Source organism: Ranitomeya variabilis, chromosome 1, assembly GCF_051348905.1.
Source record: "Ranitomeya variabilis isolate aRanVar5 chromosome 1, aRanVar5.hap1, whole genome shotgun sequence".
NCBI classification, from domain to species: Eukaryota; Metazoa; Chordata; class Amphibia; order Anura; family Dendrobatidae; genus Ranitomeya; species Ranitomeya variabilis.
Window position 1 is genome coordinate 749,488,892 of NC_135232.1, and position 14,194 is coordinate 749,503,085.

The window sequence follows — 14,194 nt, forward strand, 5'->3', positions numbered from 1 at the left end:
CGACAGAAGGTGTGCATATAACTATTTTTTATTTTAATTCTTTTCTAACAGGGATATGGTGCCCACATTGCTATATACTACGTGGGCTGTGTTATATAGTACATCTCTGTGCTATATACTATGTGGGCTGTGCTATATACTACGTGGCTGTGGTATATATTACGTGGCTGGGCAATATACTACATTGCTGTGCTCTATACTACGTGGCCTGGGTTATATACTGCATGGGCAGTGTTATATACTAGATCTCTGTGCAATATATTATGTGGCTCTGCAATATACTACGTGGCTGTGCAATATATTATGTGGCTGGGCAATATACTACATGTCTGTGCTATATACTACGTGGCTGGGCAATATACTACGTGGCTGGGTAATATACTATGTGGCTGGGCAATATACTACGTGTCTGTGCTATATACTATGTGGCTGGGCAATATACTATGTGGCTGTGTTATATACTATGTAGGCTGTGCTATATACTACGTGGCTGTGCTATATACTACGTAGCTGTGCTATATACTATGTGGCTGTGTTATATACTACATGGGCTGTGTTATATACTACGTGGCTGTGCTATATACTATGTGGCTTTGCAATATATTACGTGGCTGTGCAATATATTACATGGCTGTGCAATATACTACGTGGCTGTGCAATATATTACGTGGCTGTGCAATATACTACATGGCTGTGCAATATATTACGTGGCTGGGCAATATACTACGTGTCTGTGCTATATACTACATGGGCTGTGTTATATACTATGTGGCTGTGCTATATACTACGTGGCTGTGTTATATACTACGTGGGCTGTGTTATATACTACGTGGCTGTGCTATATGCTACGTGGCTGTGCTATATACTACGTGGCTGTGTTATATACTACGTGGGCTGTGCTATATACTACGTGGGCTGTGCTATATACTACGTGGCTGTGCTATATACTATGTGGGCTGTGTTATATACTACGTGGGCTGTGTTATATACTACGTGGCTGTGCTATGTGCTACGTGGGCTGTGTTATATACTACGTGGGCTGTGTTATACGCTACTTGGCTGTGCTATATTTCTCTGCTGTATCTGTGCATCATGAATTGTGGTATGTGTTAAAGATTGTGGTATGTGTTAAAGAGGGGGGCCCACTGAGACTCTTTCGCCTGGGGCCCTCAAAATCCTGGAGCCGGCCCTGGCTTCACTGATTGGTCATGCCCGGCTGCGAACAATCAGTGACAGTTGCAGTCCGCCCGTGAATTGGCGTGGAATTTGAACCACGCTTTGCTAATTGGTTGCGCCCGGCCAGCCTAATCCTTTGTATAAATTGCATTATTCTGAAAACTTCATAAATAAACTACACACATATTCTAGAATACCTGATGCGTTAGAATCGGGCCACCATCTAGTACTGTATAATGGCCACACAGTGCTCCATACTTTATAATGGCCACACTTGATGCTGTTCACAGTATAATGGCCACACATAATGCTTCAAACTGTATAATGGCCACACAGTGCTCCATACTGTATAATGGCCCCACAAGATGCTCAATACTGTATAATGGCCACACAGTGCTCCATACTGTATAATGGTCCCACAAGATGCTCAATGGTGTTTAATGGCCACACATGATGCTCAATACTATATAATCGCCACACAGTGCTCCATACTGTTTAATGGCCCCACGTGATGCTCAATACTGTATAATGGCCTCACATGATACTCGATACTGTATAATGGCCACACATTGCTCCATACTGTATAATGACCACACATGATGCTCAATACTGTATAATGGCCACACATGATGCTCAATACTGTATAATGGCCACACATGATGCTCAATACTGTATAATGACCACACTACTCCATACTGTATAATGGCCCCACATGATACTCAGTGCTGTATAATGGCCAATCATGGACCACAATGCACGGACTGGCCGTGCATCTCCCGACCAGAGCATGACAGACTCACATTAATATCTGAAGCGGTTATGGTCCATATGGGAGACCAGAGGCCTTTCCGTGATCAGACAGAGATCCATGGATGTCTCCATGAGTCCTAATGTTATGGGTTAGTGTGATTTTAGCAATACCACATTTATTATCATTTATTGTACAATAAATATACTTAAAATGCTTTTTTGTGTGTGCAGCGCCCCAGAGTCCTGGTCGTTGCAGTAGCATGGTTCAGCCACTAAGGGGGGCCATGCTGCGTTCGATGGCACGGAAGGAGTTCTCTGAGCAGGTATCACAGTCACCAATACATTTCACAGCTGGGCCTCCGGGGGGAGCTAAGGGTGCTATTCATTAGGCCACTCCCCACCATAGTGGGTAAACTGGGGGTCAGGCAGGAAGTTAGAGAGAACGCTGACGGGATTGAACGGAGCAACACCCTGTGGCAGGGGGTGTTGTGAAGGGAGAGACTGTAGGGTCTCTGCCAGGGGTGGGATCCTGGCAGAGGCTTGGCATTGAAAGAACGTAACGGGTCCGCGCAGGCTCCTGGAAGCGGCGGGACTCAAGAAAGGACTAGAAGCGAGATAGATTGTGCTGAGTGAGAAACGAAGTCAAGCGAAAGGAGATACCAGTGAGGGTTGTGCTGAAAGAGGCAGCACCTTACTGAGGCGCACTACCGGTGGCCGGAACGCCGAGGAGGTAAAGAGTTTCAAGCCATACCTCAGACCTACGGCAGGGCAGTTAGCTTTAGGCGGACTGTCTCACGCATCACCCAGGAAGGCAAAGGGGGGTACCAACAGGAGAGGGGCGCAGATAGAGTCCCGGAAGATCTCCGAGCCTCCCCGTCATACGGGTGCGTTCCTACCATAGTATCTGGAGGGACGAGGAAGATCATTGCGAATTAAGTTGTTGTGAGGGAACACGAGAAACAGACACAACAGTTGTGGGGTACTTTCCGTAAGCACAGCAGGGAAGGACTGCAACACATAGCGCTAGAAGGAAGGCACCGATTTCCACCTGCAAGGAGAGCTCTGGAAGTGCCATTGGACCGGCCGGACTTGCGCAGCCTGGTGAGCCGTATTCTGGACTGAGGACCCAGAGAGCTTCAGTAAAGAGGTAAAGAGACTGCAACCTGGTGTCCTCGTTATTTACCGCGACCTGCACCCCCACAACTGCACCGCTACACCGTTACTACACCACTTATTGCACCGGACGTCCCCCACTGACAGACAGGGCCACGGACCGGGTCTAGCCACCGTGACAACCCCAGGACTGAGACCTAGAGGCCCGGCTCCGGGTACCCCTCGGCCCTGCGGCGGTGTGGGGGCGCTCCATGTGTTTTTTTCTAAGGCCTGGAACCTTTTCAAATGACAAATATGTTTAAGGGGTTTTTTTTGCTCAATATATGGCATAATTGACATATTGACTTTTTTCTATACAGTGGGGGAAATAAGTATTTGATCCCTTGCTGATTTTGTAAGTTTGCCCACTGACAAAGACATGAACAGTCTACAATTTTAAGGGCAGGATAATTTTAACATTGACTGATAGAATATCGAAAATAAAATCCAGAAAATCCCATTGTATAAATTATATACATTTATTTGCATTTTGCAGTGAGAAATAAGTATTTGATCCCCTACCAACCATTAAGAGTTCTGGCTCCTACAGACCAGTTAGACGCTCCTAATCAACTCGTTACCTGCATTAAAGACAGCTGTCTTACATAGTCACCTTTATAAAAGACTCCTGTCCACAGACTCAATCAGTCAGACTCTTACTTCTACAACATGGGCAAGACCAAAGAGCTTCATATGGATGACAGAGGCAAGATCATAGACCTGCACGAAGCTGGAATGGGCTGAAAAACCATAAGTAAGACACTGGGTGAGAAGGAGACAACTGTTGGTGCAAAAGTAATTAAATGGAAGAAATACGAAATGACTGTCAATCGACATCAATCTGGGGCACCATGCAAAATCTCACCTCATGAGGTATCCTTGATCATGAGGAAGGTGAGAGATGAGCATAAAACTACACGGGAAACTTTTTAATGATCTCAAGGACCACAGTCACCAAGAAAGCCATTGGTAGCACATTATGCCATAAAGGTTTAAAATCCAGCAGTGCCTGCAAGACCCCCTGCTCAAGAAGGCACATGTGCAGGCCAGTCTGAAGTTTGCCAATGAACATCTGGATGATTCTGTGAGTGATTGAGAGAAGGTGCTGTGGTCAGATGAGACAAAAATTAAGCTCTTTGGCATTAATAACGCACCGTCCTTAGAGGAAGAGAAATGCTGCCTATGACCCAAAGAACACCATCCCCACTGTTAAGCATGGAGGTGTAAACATTATGCTTTGGGGGTGTTTCTCTGCTAAGGACACAGGACTACTTCGCCTCATCAATGGGAGGATGGATGGAGCCATGTACCGTAAAATCCTGAGTAACAACTTCCTTCCGCCAGGACATTAAAAATGGGTCGTGGCTGGGTCTTCCAGCAAGACAATGATCCAAAACATTCAGACAATGCAACAAAGGAGTGGCTCAAAAAGAAGCACACTAAGGTCATGCAGTGGCCTAGCCAGTCTCCAGACCTTAATCCGATAGAAAACTTATGGTGGGAGTTGGAGCCCTGAGTTGCCAAGCGACAGCCTCAAAATCTTAATGATTTAGAGGTGATCTGCAAAGAGGAGAGGACTAAAATTCCTCCTGACATGTGCACAAACCTCCTCATCAACTACAAAAAATATCTGACTGCTGTGCTTGCCAACAAGGGTTTTGCCACCAAGTATTAAGTATTGTTTGCCAGAGGGATCAAATACTTATTTCTCACTGCAAAATGCAAATAAATTTATATAATTTAGACAATGTGATTTTCTGAATTTTATTTTTGATATTCTATCTCTCAATGTTAAAACTAACCTACCCTTAAAGTTATAGACTGTTCTTATCAGTGGGCAAACTTACAAAATCAGCAAGGGATCAAATACTTATTTCTCCCACTGTATATATATACAACCCCTGGCAAAAATTATGGAATTACCGGCCTTGGAGGATGTTCATTCAGTTATTTAATTTTGTAGAAAAAAAGCAGATCACATTTTTTGTTCTTGTTTCCTTTTAGTGTTTCTTAAAGCCAGAAAGTTGCCATTTGAAATGACTTAAGTTTTGGGCCATTTCTGTGATTTGCTTTTTTCTACAAAATTAAACAACTGAATGAACATCCTCCAAGGCCGGTAATTCCATATTTTTTGCCAGGGGTTGTATATAAGAAAAAATGGAACAGCACTGTATAGATGAAATCATGGTGCAAGGCCCTCCTCGCAAATATAGGCTGTGACCAGCTTGAGAAAGGCTGAAACATTGCCACACCATATGGGCTAATAAAGTCCACTTTCTTTCATCATCTATTGGAGTGCTGCCTCCTTTATATTTATAATGTATATTTTACTGTATATATGCACACATACAGGAAAATAAGTGTTTGATACACTGCAGATTTTGCAAGTTTTCCCACCTACAAAGAATGGAGAGGTCTGTAATTTTTATGTTAGGTACACTTCAGCTGGGAGAGACAGAATCAAAAAAATAAATAAATCAGAAAATCACATTGTATGATTTTTACATAATTAGTTTGCATTTTATTGCTTGAAATAAGTATTTGATACAATAGATAAACAGAACTTTATATTTTGTACAGAAACCTTTGTTTGCAATTACAGAGATCAGACGTTTCTTGCAATTCCTGACCAAGGTTGCCCACACTGCAGCAGGGATTGTGGCCCACTCCTCCATACGATCTTCTTCAGATCTTTCAGGTTTCGGGGCTATAGCCAGGTAATTTTGAGATTCAGCTCCCTCCAAAGATTTTCTATTGGGTTCAGGTCTGGACACTGGCTAGGCCACTCCAGGACCTTGAAATGCTTATTACAGAGTTACTCCTTAGTTGCCCTTGCTGGGTGTTTTGAATCATTGTCATGCTGGAAGAGCCAGCGATGACCCATCTCCAATGCTCTTATTGTGGGAAGGAGGTTGTTGGGCAAAATCTTGCGATACATAACCCCATCTATCCTCCCTTCAATACTGTACAGTTGTCCTGTTCCCTTTGCAGAAAAACAACCCCAAATTATGATGCTTTCCCCCAACCATGCTTCACGGTTGGGATGGGGTTCCTGGGGTTGTACTCATCCTTCTTCTTCCTCCAAACACAGAGAGTGGAGTTGATACCAAAACATTCTATTTTGGTCTCTTCTGACCACATGACCTTCTCCCATGCCTCCTCTGGATCATCCTGATGGTCATTGGCGAACTTCAAATGGGCCTGGACATGTGCTGGTGTGAACAGGGGGACCATGCGTGTCCTGTTGGATTTTAATCCACGGTGTAGTGTGTTACTGACTGTAATGTTTGAGACTGTGGTGCCAGCTCTCTTCAGGTCATTGACCAGGTCCTTGCATGTAGTTATGGGCTGATTCCTGACCTTTCTCAGAATCATCCTTACCCCACGAGGCGAGATCTTGCATAGAGCCACAGACCGAGGAAGATTGACAGTCATCTTATGTTTCTTCTATTTTCTAATAATTGTGCCAATAGTATGTTGCCAAGCTGCTTGCCTATTGTCCTGTAGCCCATCCCAGCCTTGTTAAAGTCTACAATTTTGTCGATAGTGTCCTTAGACAGATCTTTGGTATTGGCCTTGGTGGAGATGTTGGAGTGTAATTGATTGTGTATGGACAGGTGTCTTTTATACAGGTAATGATTTCAGACAGGTGCAATTAATACAGGTAATGCGTAGAGTAGGAGGGCTTCTTAAAGGGAACCTATCACCCCGTTTTTTAAAAATTAGATAAAAATAGTGTGAAATAGGGGCAGAGCTGGGCTTTACATTAGTGCCTTTTTGGTGCCTTTACACCCCCGTTAGGCTGCCGAAATACCTTTGTGAAGTGGCTGTTTTGTCCTGTCACTCAAGTTGGTCAGGTCGGATGGGCGTGGTCATAGCGCTGTTTCTCCCCCAGATCAGGCTCATCATTACGTTGGTGGCGTAGTGGTGTGCGCATGTCCAAAGAGAAGATCCACTGCCCAGGAGATTCAAAACAGCGCGGTCTACGCTATTCGCCGTTTACCGGTGGGCGCGGCCATCTTTCCTGTGGCCGCGCGTGCGCAGATGGAGCGCTCTGCTGCCTGGGGCTTCAGGAAAATGGCCGCCGCGATCTCCATCTGCGCACGCGCGGAATCCCACGGCCATTTTCCTGAAGCCCCGGGCAGCAGAGCGCTCCATCTGCGCACGCGCGGCCACAGGAAAGATGGCCGCGCCCACCGGTAAACGGCGAATAGCGTAGACCGCGCTGTTTTGAATCTCCTGGGCAGTGGATCTTCTCTTTGGACATGCGCACACCACTACGCCACCAACGTAATGATGAGCCTGATCTGGGGGAGAAACAGCGCTGTGACCACGCCCATCCGACCTGACCAACTTGAGTGACAGGACAAAACGGCCACTTCACAAAGGTATTTCGGCAGCCTAACGGGGGTGTAAAGGCACCAAAAAGGCACTAATGTAAAGCCCAGCTCTGCCCCTATTTCACACTTTTTATCTAATCTTTAAAAAACGGGGTGATAGGTTCCCTTTAAAGAAAAACTAACAGGTCTGTGAGAGCCAGAATTCTCGCTGGTTGGTAGGCGATCAAATACTTATTTCATGCAATAAAATTAAATTTAATCATTTAAAAATTATACAATGCGATTTTCTCCATTTTTTGCAGGTGGGAAAACATGCAAAATCGGCAATGTATAAAATATTTATTTTCCTCACTGTGTCTGTGTTTTCAAAATTGTAATCAACAGTAACACAGCTTGTTTTAATTATACATTTTAATTATTCATTGCAACAGAGTGACATCATAAAACAAAAAAATGGATGCTCGTGTTTAGACATTTACTTCTTAAATATACCACTTAAAGCTGCTAAAAAGAAAAAAGACTAATGTCCCAGCGTAACCTGACAAAAATAAATGTAAAAAATACTTACACCCATTATTCACTATATCACTAAAAGTACATATAGAGAAAACTGGACCCATGAACACACGCACATACACAGCTCGAGAAAAGGGACAGCTGTGATTAAGAGAACTGCTCCAGAAACTGCCAGTGGTGGGGTTTAGGGTGGAAAAGGGGTAGGGAATTGTGTTTCTGCAGGACTGATAATAGGTCAGGAAGTGATAGCGAAGGGGAGGGAGGTGAGCAGCTAACTGCTGTCTAGAAATGAATAGAGAGAGGTGGCTGGTTTCTCATGAGTTAACTCCTCAGCTTGGAATTCAGCTACTGTGCATACTGGCCAGCCTGTGGTTGTTTATCTCCATCACACTAAAGGCCCCGTCACACATAGCGATTTACCAACGATCACAACCAGCGATACGACCTGGCCGTGATCGTTGGTAAGTCGTTGTGTGGTCGCTGGGGAGCTGTCACACAGACAGCTCTCTCCAGCGACCAACGATCAGGGGAACGACTTCGGCATAGTTGAAACTGTCTTCAACGATGCCGAAGTCCCCCTGCAGCACCCGGGTAACCAGGGTAAACATCGGGTTACTAAGCGCAGGGCCGCGCTTATTAACCCGATGTTTACCCTGGTTACCAAAAAAAACAAACAGTACATACTCACCATCTGATGTCCGTCAGGTCCCTTGCCGTCTGCTTCCTGCTCTGACTGAGTGCCGCCGCACAGTGAGAGGCGAGCAGAGCGCAGCGGTGACGTCACTGCTGTGCTGTGCTCTCATTGTACGGCGGCACTCAGTCAGAGCAGGAAGCAGACGGCAAGGGACCTGACGGACATCAGATGGTGAGTATGTACTGTTTGGTTTTTTTTACATTTACGCTGGTAACCAGGGTAAACATCGGGTTACTAAGCGCGGCCCTGCGCTTAGTAACCCGATGTTTACCCTGGTTACCAGTGAAGACATCGCTGGATCGGTGTCACACACACCGATTCAGCGATGTCAGCGGGACCTCAACGACCAAAAAAAGGTCCAGGCCATTCCGACACGACCAGCGATCTCGCAGCAGGGGCCGGGTCGCTGGTACGTGTCACACATAGCGAGATCGCTACTGAGGTCGCTGTTGCGTCACAAAACTTGTGACTCAGCAGCGATCTCGCTAGTGATCTCGCTATGTGAGACGGGGCCTTAAGTAAGGTAAAAGCTCTAGTCACAGGAGAACAACAGCAGATAGAAAAAGAAAGTCAATTGCAAACTTGTTTATTTTCATGCTAACTGAAGCAATTTAATAAATGGGTATACATCTTTAAGCTTAGCAAAAATTGAACACTATATATAGCACACTGTGTCGGCTGAGCTTTCAAGACTGCTAAGTTTATTAATAGTCTCAACAGACTGTTTTTATGTAGTATTTGTTTACCTCTTGACTGCTGGTACTGAAAGAGTTCCACTGTTCTTCTTTCTGTTGTGCTTTTGCAGCATTTAAAGTAGTAAAGCTAAGTTCAATTTCACTAGAAAATAAGAATCAATGTTATCATACAATGTTATTAATAAAATATATATATATATATATATATATATATATATATATATACAGTATATATATATATATATATATATATATATATATATATACATACCGTAATTTGCGGACTATTATACACACGTTTTTTCCCAAAATATTTAGGAGGAAAATGGGGGTGTCTCATAGTCCAAAAATAGCTTACTAGGGGGTGGTGGCACCAGGTCACGGACGGCAGGGTCGCTGCTGCGAGAAGCCAGTAGGAGTGGGGCGATGCTGAGCCGAAATCTCAATCTGCACATGCGCCACCATGGCTGCCATTTTCCTGAAGGGCCACTGCTGGAAGGGCAATGTGCAAAGCGAGGATTCCGCTTACGTCTGCACCGCCAACAATTTATTGACATCCCTTCCTCCCAGCCCAGGGCCCGCAGCATGGACCCACTCCTGCCACAGCTGACTTTCAGCAGTGGAGACCCTGCCTTTGGTGACCACGCTCCACCACCATCACACCCCTTCCCCCCGAAGCTAAATTTGGACTATAACACAGACCCATTTGACACATTAAAACATTTTTTCCTCTTTTGGGGTGCATCTTATGGTCCAGTGCGTCTTATAGTCCACAAAATACGGTGTATATATAAATACAGTGGTGTGTAAAAGTTTGTACACCCCTGGTCAAAATAGCTGTTATTGTGAATAGTTAAGCAAGTTGAAGATGAAATGATCTCTAAAAGGCCAAAAGTTAAAGATGACACATTTTCGTTTGTATTTTAGGCAGAATTTTTTTTACATTTTAACCCCTTTCTGACATTAGTCGTAATGATCCGTCCATGTGCCTTGGACCTATTAAACCAAGGACGGATCATTACGTCATTGCAATCGCCCGCGCACACGGGGGGTGTGCTGGCGATCGCCACCGGGTGTCAGCTGAATCTGACAGCTGACACCCAGCACTAAGTGCAAGGAGCGGTAACAGACCCCTGTTTTTAAAAAAATAATAATAAAAAACAAAGGATATTTATCTCAAAATAAATATTTGAATGAAAAAAAAGAAAAGAAAAAAGAGTCAAAGTACACATATTTGGTATCCGCAACAACCCAACCTATAAAACTGTCCCACTAGTTAACCCGTTTAGTGAACACCATAAAAATAAAAACAAGGCAAAAAATAACGCTTTATCATCATACCGCCGAACAAAAAGTGGAATAAAATGCGATCAAAAAGACGGATATAAATAAACATGGTACAACTGAAAATGTCATTTTGTACTGCAAAAAATAAGCCACCATACAACTCCATCAGCGGAAAAATAAAAAAGTTATAGCTCTCAGAATAAAGCAATGCAAAAGTAATTTTTTCTATAAAATAGTTTTTATTGTATAAAAGCGCCAAAACATTAAAAAAAGATATAAATGAGATATCGCTGTAATCATACTGATAAAACTGCCTTATCAATTTTACCATACACGGAATGGCATAACCCCCCAAAAGAAATTCTTGAATTCCTGGTTTTTATTTGTTCTACCTCACATAAATCAAAATAGAAAGTGATCAAAAAATGTCAACGGCCCGAAAATGGTACCTTGAAAAACATCAACTCGGTCCACAAAAAACAAGCCGTCACATGACTGTTTGGGCCAAAATCGGGAAAAATTATAGCTCTCAAAATGTGGTGATGTAAAAACTATTTTTTGCAATAAAAAGCGTCATTTAGTGTGTGACAGCAGCCAAACAAAAATACTCGATATAAATCTGGCATCGCTGTAATCGCACCGACCTGAAGGATAAAGTCGCCTAATCACTTATACTGTACGAAGGACGGCGTAAAAAGTAAATAAAACCAATTCTTCATATGCTGTTGATTTTTTTAATTCTGCCTCCCAAAGATCGCAGTAAGGCTTGGCACTAGTGATGTTCGGGATCGGCGAGTTTTTTGTAAAGTTCGAGTTCGGGGCTGTATATGACACAAACTTGCGTCTGAATCCCGAACTAGGACTTTACATATATAGGATGGGGAGGGGGAGCTGTAAAAAAAAGCAGACAATTAATAATAAACATTAGAATTACACTTACCTGTCCAGCGACGCGTCCTCCTGTTCTGCTGTCTCCCGGCTGCATCTGCTTCCGGAGCCGCTCATTACCTTCTGCGGGTATTCACTGCAGTCGGCAGTCTTCGGCTTTTTCGGCAGTGTTGTGCGGTGACGTCACTGCACAAACACTGCCAGAAAAAGCCGAAGACTGCCGAGTACAGTGAATACCCGCAGAAGGTAATGAGCGGCCCCGGAAGCAGATGCGGCTGTGAGACAGCGGGACGGGAGTATGCGTCGCTGGACAGGTAAGTATAATTCTAATGTTTATTATTAATTGTCTGCTTTTTTTAACAGCCCGAACTGGTCCATGTTTGGCATTTCTGAAGCGATGAGAGCCCGTCTATCTTTCAGGAGCATGCCTCCAGAAGCACGGGCTGGGCATAACGTACTGGTGACTGTAACGTACTGGTCACTACAGCATACTTGTCACTACAATGGCAGTTTGCAATTTTCAAAGTCGTCTCTACACCTGTAGATAAATTCCCCAAGGGGTATACTTTCCCAAATGGGGTCACTTGGGGGGGGGGGGGGGGGATTCTGCTCTTCTAGCAATTAGTGGCTCTGTATATGGAGTCCGCAAACTGTTCTAGGAAAATCTGCCAGGGGGCAAAGAGTGCTCCGTTCCTCTTGAGTCTCTCCGTATGGCTAAGTAGTACTGTACAGCTACATATGGAGTATTGCCACATTCAGTAGAAATTTTGTGACACATTTTGTTGCAATTTTTACCCACTTCTTGTGTGAAAATGTTAAATCTGGGGCTAAAACTACATTTTGGTGGTAAAAATGTAGTTAATTTTTCTGGTATAAAATTCTGTGACACATCCGTGGTGTCAATATGGTCACTGCACCCCTAGATGAATTAATTGAGAAGTGTAGTTTGTAAAATGGGGTCACTTATGGGGAGCTAAGCTGTTTTGGCACCTCATGAGCTCCCAGTGGGTCATGGCACCTGCAAACCATAACAGTAAAATCTCCTTGCCTTCTGAGCTTGGCACTGTGCCTGAAAAAAATGTATTGATTGTATGTAGGGTATTGGCACACTCAGGAAAAAATGGAATTCAGTTTGTTTAAAAAAAAATCCTATTAGCCCTTAGAAAAATTAAAAACTTGGGGCTAAAACAACATTTTAGTAGTAAAAATGTAATTTATTCTTTCTTCACCGCTCAGTGATATAAAATTCTGTGAGGCACATGTGGTGTCAATACGATCACTGCACCATTAGATGAATTCAATGGGGAGTATAGTTTGTAAAATGAGTTTACATATAGGGGGCTTCTGTTGTTCTAGCACCTCAGGGCCTCTGCCAATGTGACATGGCCCCCTCAAACCATTCCAGCAAAATCAGAACTCCAATATGGCGCCTCTTCCCTTCTGAGCTTTGAACTGTCTGTTCCTCAAAAGTAGTATTCCCCTACATATGGGATATTGGCGTACTCAGGAGAAATTGCATAACAAATTGTATGTTGCAATTTTTCCTGTTGCCCTTATGAAAATGCAATATTTTGTGCTGAAAACATATTTGTGGTGATTTTTATTTTTACGGCTCAACGTTATAAACTTCAGTGAAGCACCTAAGGGTTCAAAGTTCTCATCACACATCTAGATCAGTTCCCTGAGGGGTCTAGTTTCCAAAATGCTGACACTTGTGGGGGATTTTCACTGCTAAGGCACATCAGGGGCTCTCCAAATGCAACATTGAGTCCGCCAATTGTTCCAGCAAATTTTGCATTCAAAAAGTCAAACGGCGCTAGTTCCCTTCTGAGCTCTGCAGTGTGCCCAAACAGTGGTTTTCTCCCAGATCTGGGGTATCAGCGTACCCAGGAAAAATTACACAACAAATTTTGGAGTCCATTTTTTCCTGTTACCCTTGTAGAAATTAAAAAAAATTGGATCTGAAGTCATTTTTTTGTGAAAAAAAGTTTGTTTGTCTTTTCAGTGCAAAATTGGCTGGAATTGAGATCGGACGCCATGTCACGTTTGGAGAGCCCCTGATGTGTCTAAACAGTGGAAATCCCCCAAATGACACAATTTTGGAAAGTAGACCCCCTAAGGAACTTATCTAGATGTGTGGTGAGCACTTTGAACCCCCGAGTGCTTCACAGAAGTTTATAATGTAGAGCCGTAAAAATAAAAAATCATACTTTTTTCACAAAAATGATCTTTTCGCCCCCAATTTTTTGTTTTCCCAAGGGTAACAGGAGAAATTGGACCCCAAAAGTTATTGTGCAATTTGTCCTGAGTATGCTGATACCCCATATGTGGAGGTAAACAACTGTTTGGGTGCATGGCAGAGCTCGGAAGGCAAGGAGTGCCGTTTGACTTTTCAATGCAAAATTGGCTGGAATTGAGATCGGACGCCATGTCACGTTCGGAGAGCCCCTGATGTGCCTAAACAGTGGAAACCCCCACAAGTGACATCATTTTGGAAAGTAGACCCCCCAAGGAACTTATCTAGATGTGTTGTGAGAACTTTGAACCCCCATGTGTTTCACTAAAGTTTATAACGCAGAGCCGTGAAATTAAAAAATCATATTTTTTTCACAAAAATGATATTTTCGCCCCCAATTTTGTATTTTTCCAAGGGTAAGAGGTGACATTTGACCCCAAAAGTTGTTGTACAATTTGTC

At 43.6% G+C, this 14,194-nt stretch overlaps 1 protein-coding gene across 1 annotated transcript in view; it reads right to left on the reverse strand.

The window, feature by feature from the left end:
* The window catches only part of CACNA1S (calcium voltage-gated channel subunit alpha1 S), a 422,207-nt gene that overhangs the window by 22,172 nt on the left and 385,841 nt on the right, over positions 1 to 14,194 (reverse strand). The window contains exon 40 of the mRNA XM_077270340.1: positions 9,375 to 9,465. Within this exon, the coding sequence (XP_077126455.1) occupies positions 9,375 to 9,465 (91 nt within the window). The remainder of the gene's footprint in view (positions 1 to 9,374; positions 9,466 to 14,194) is intronic.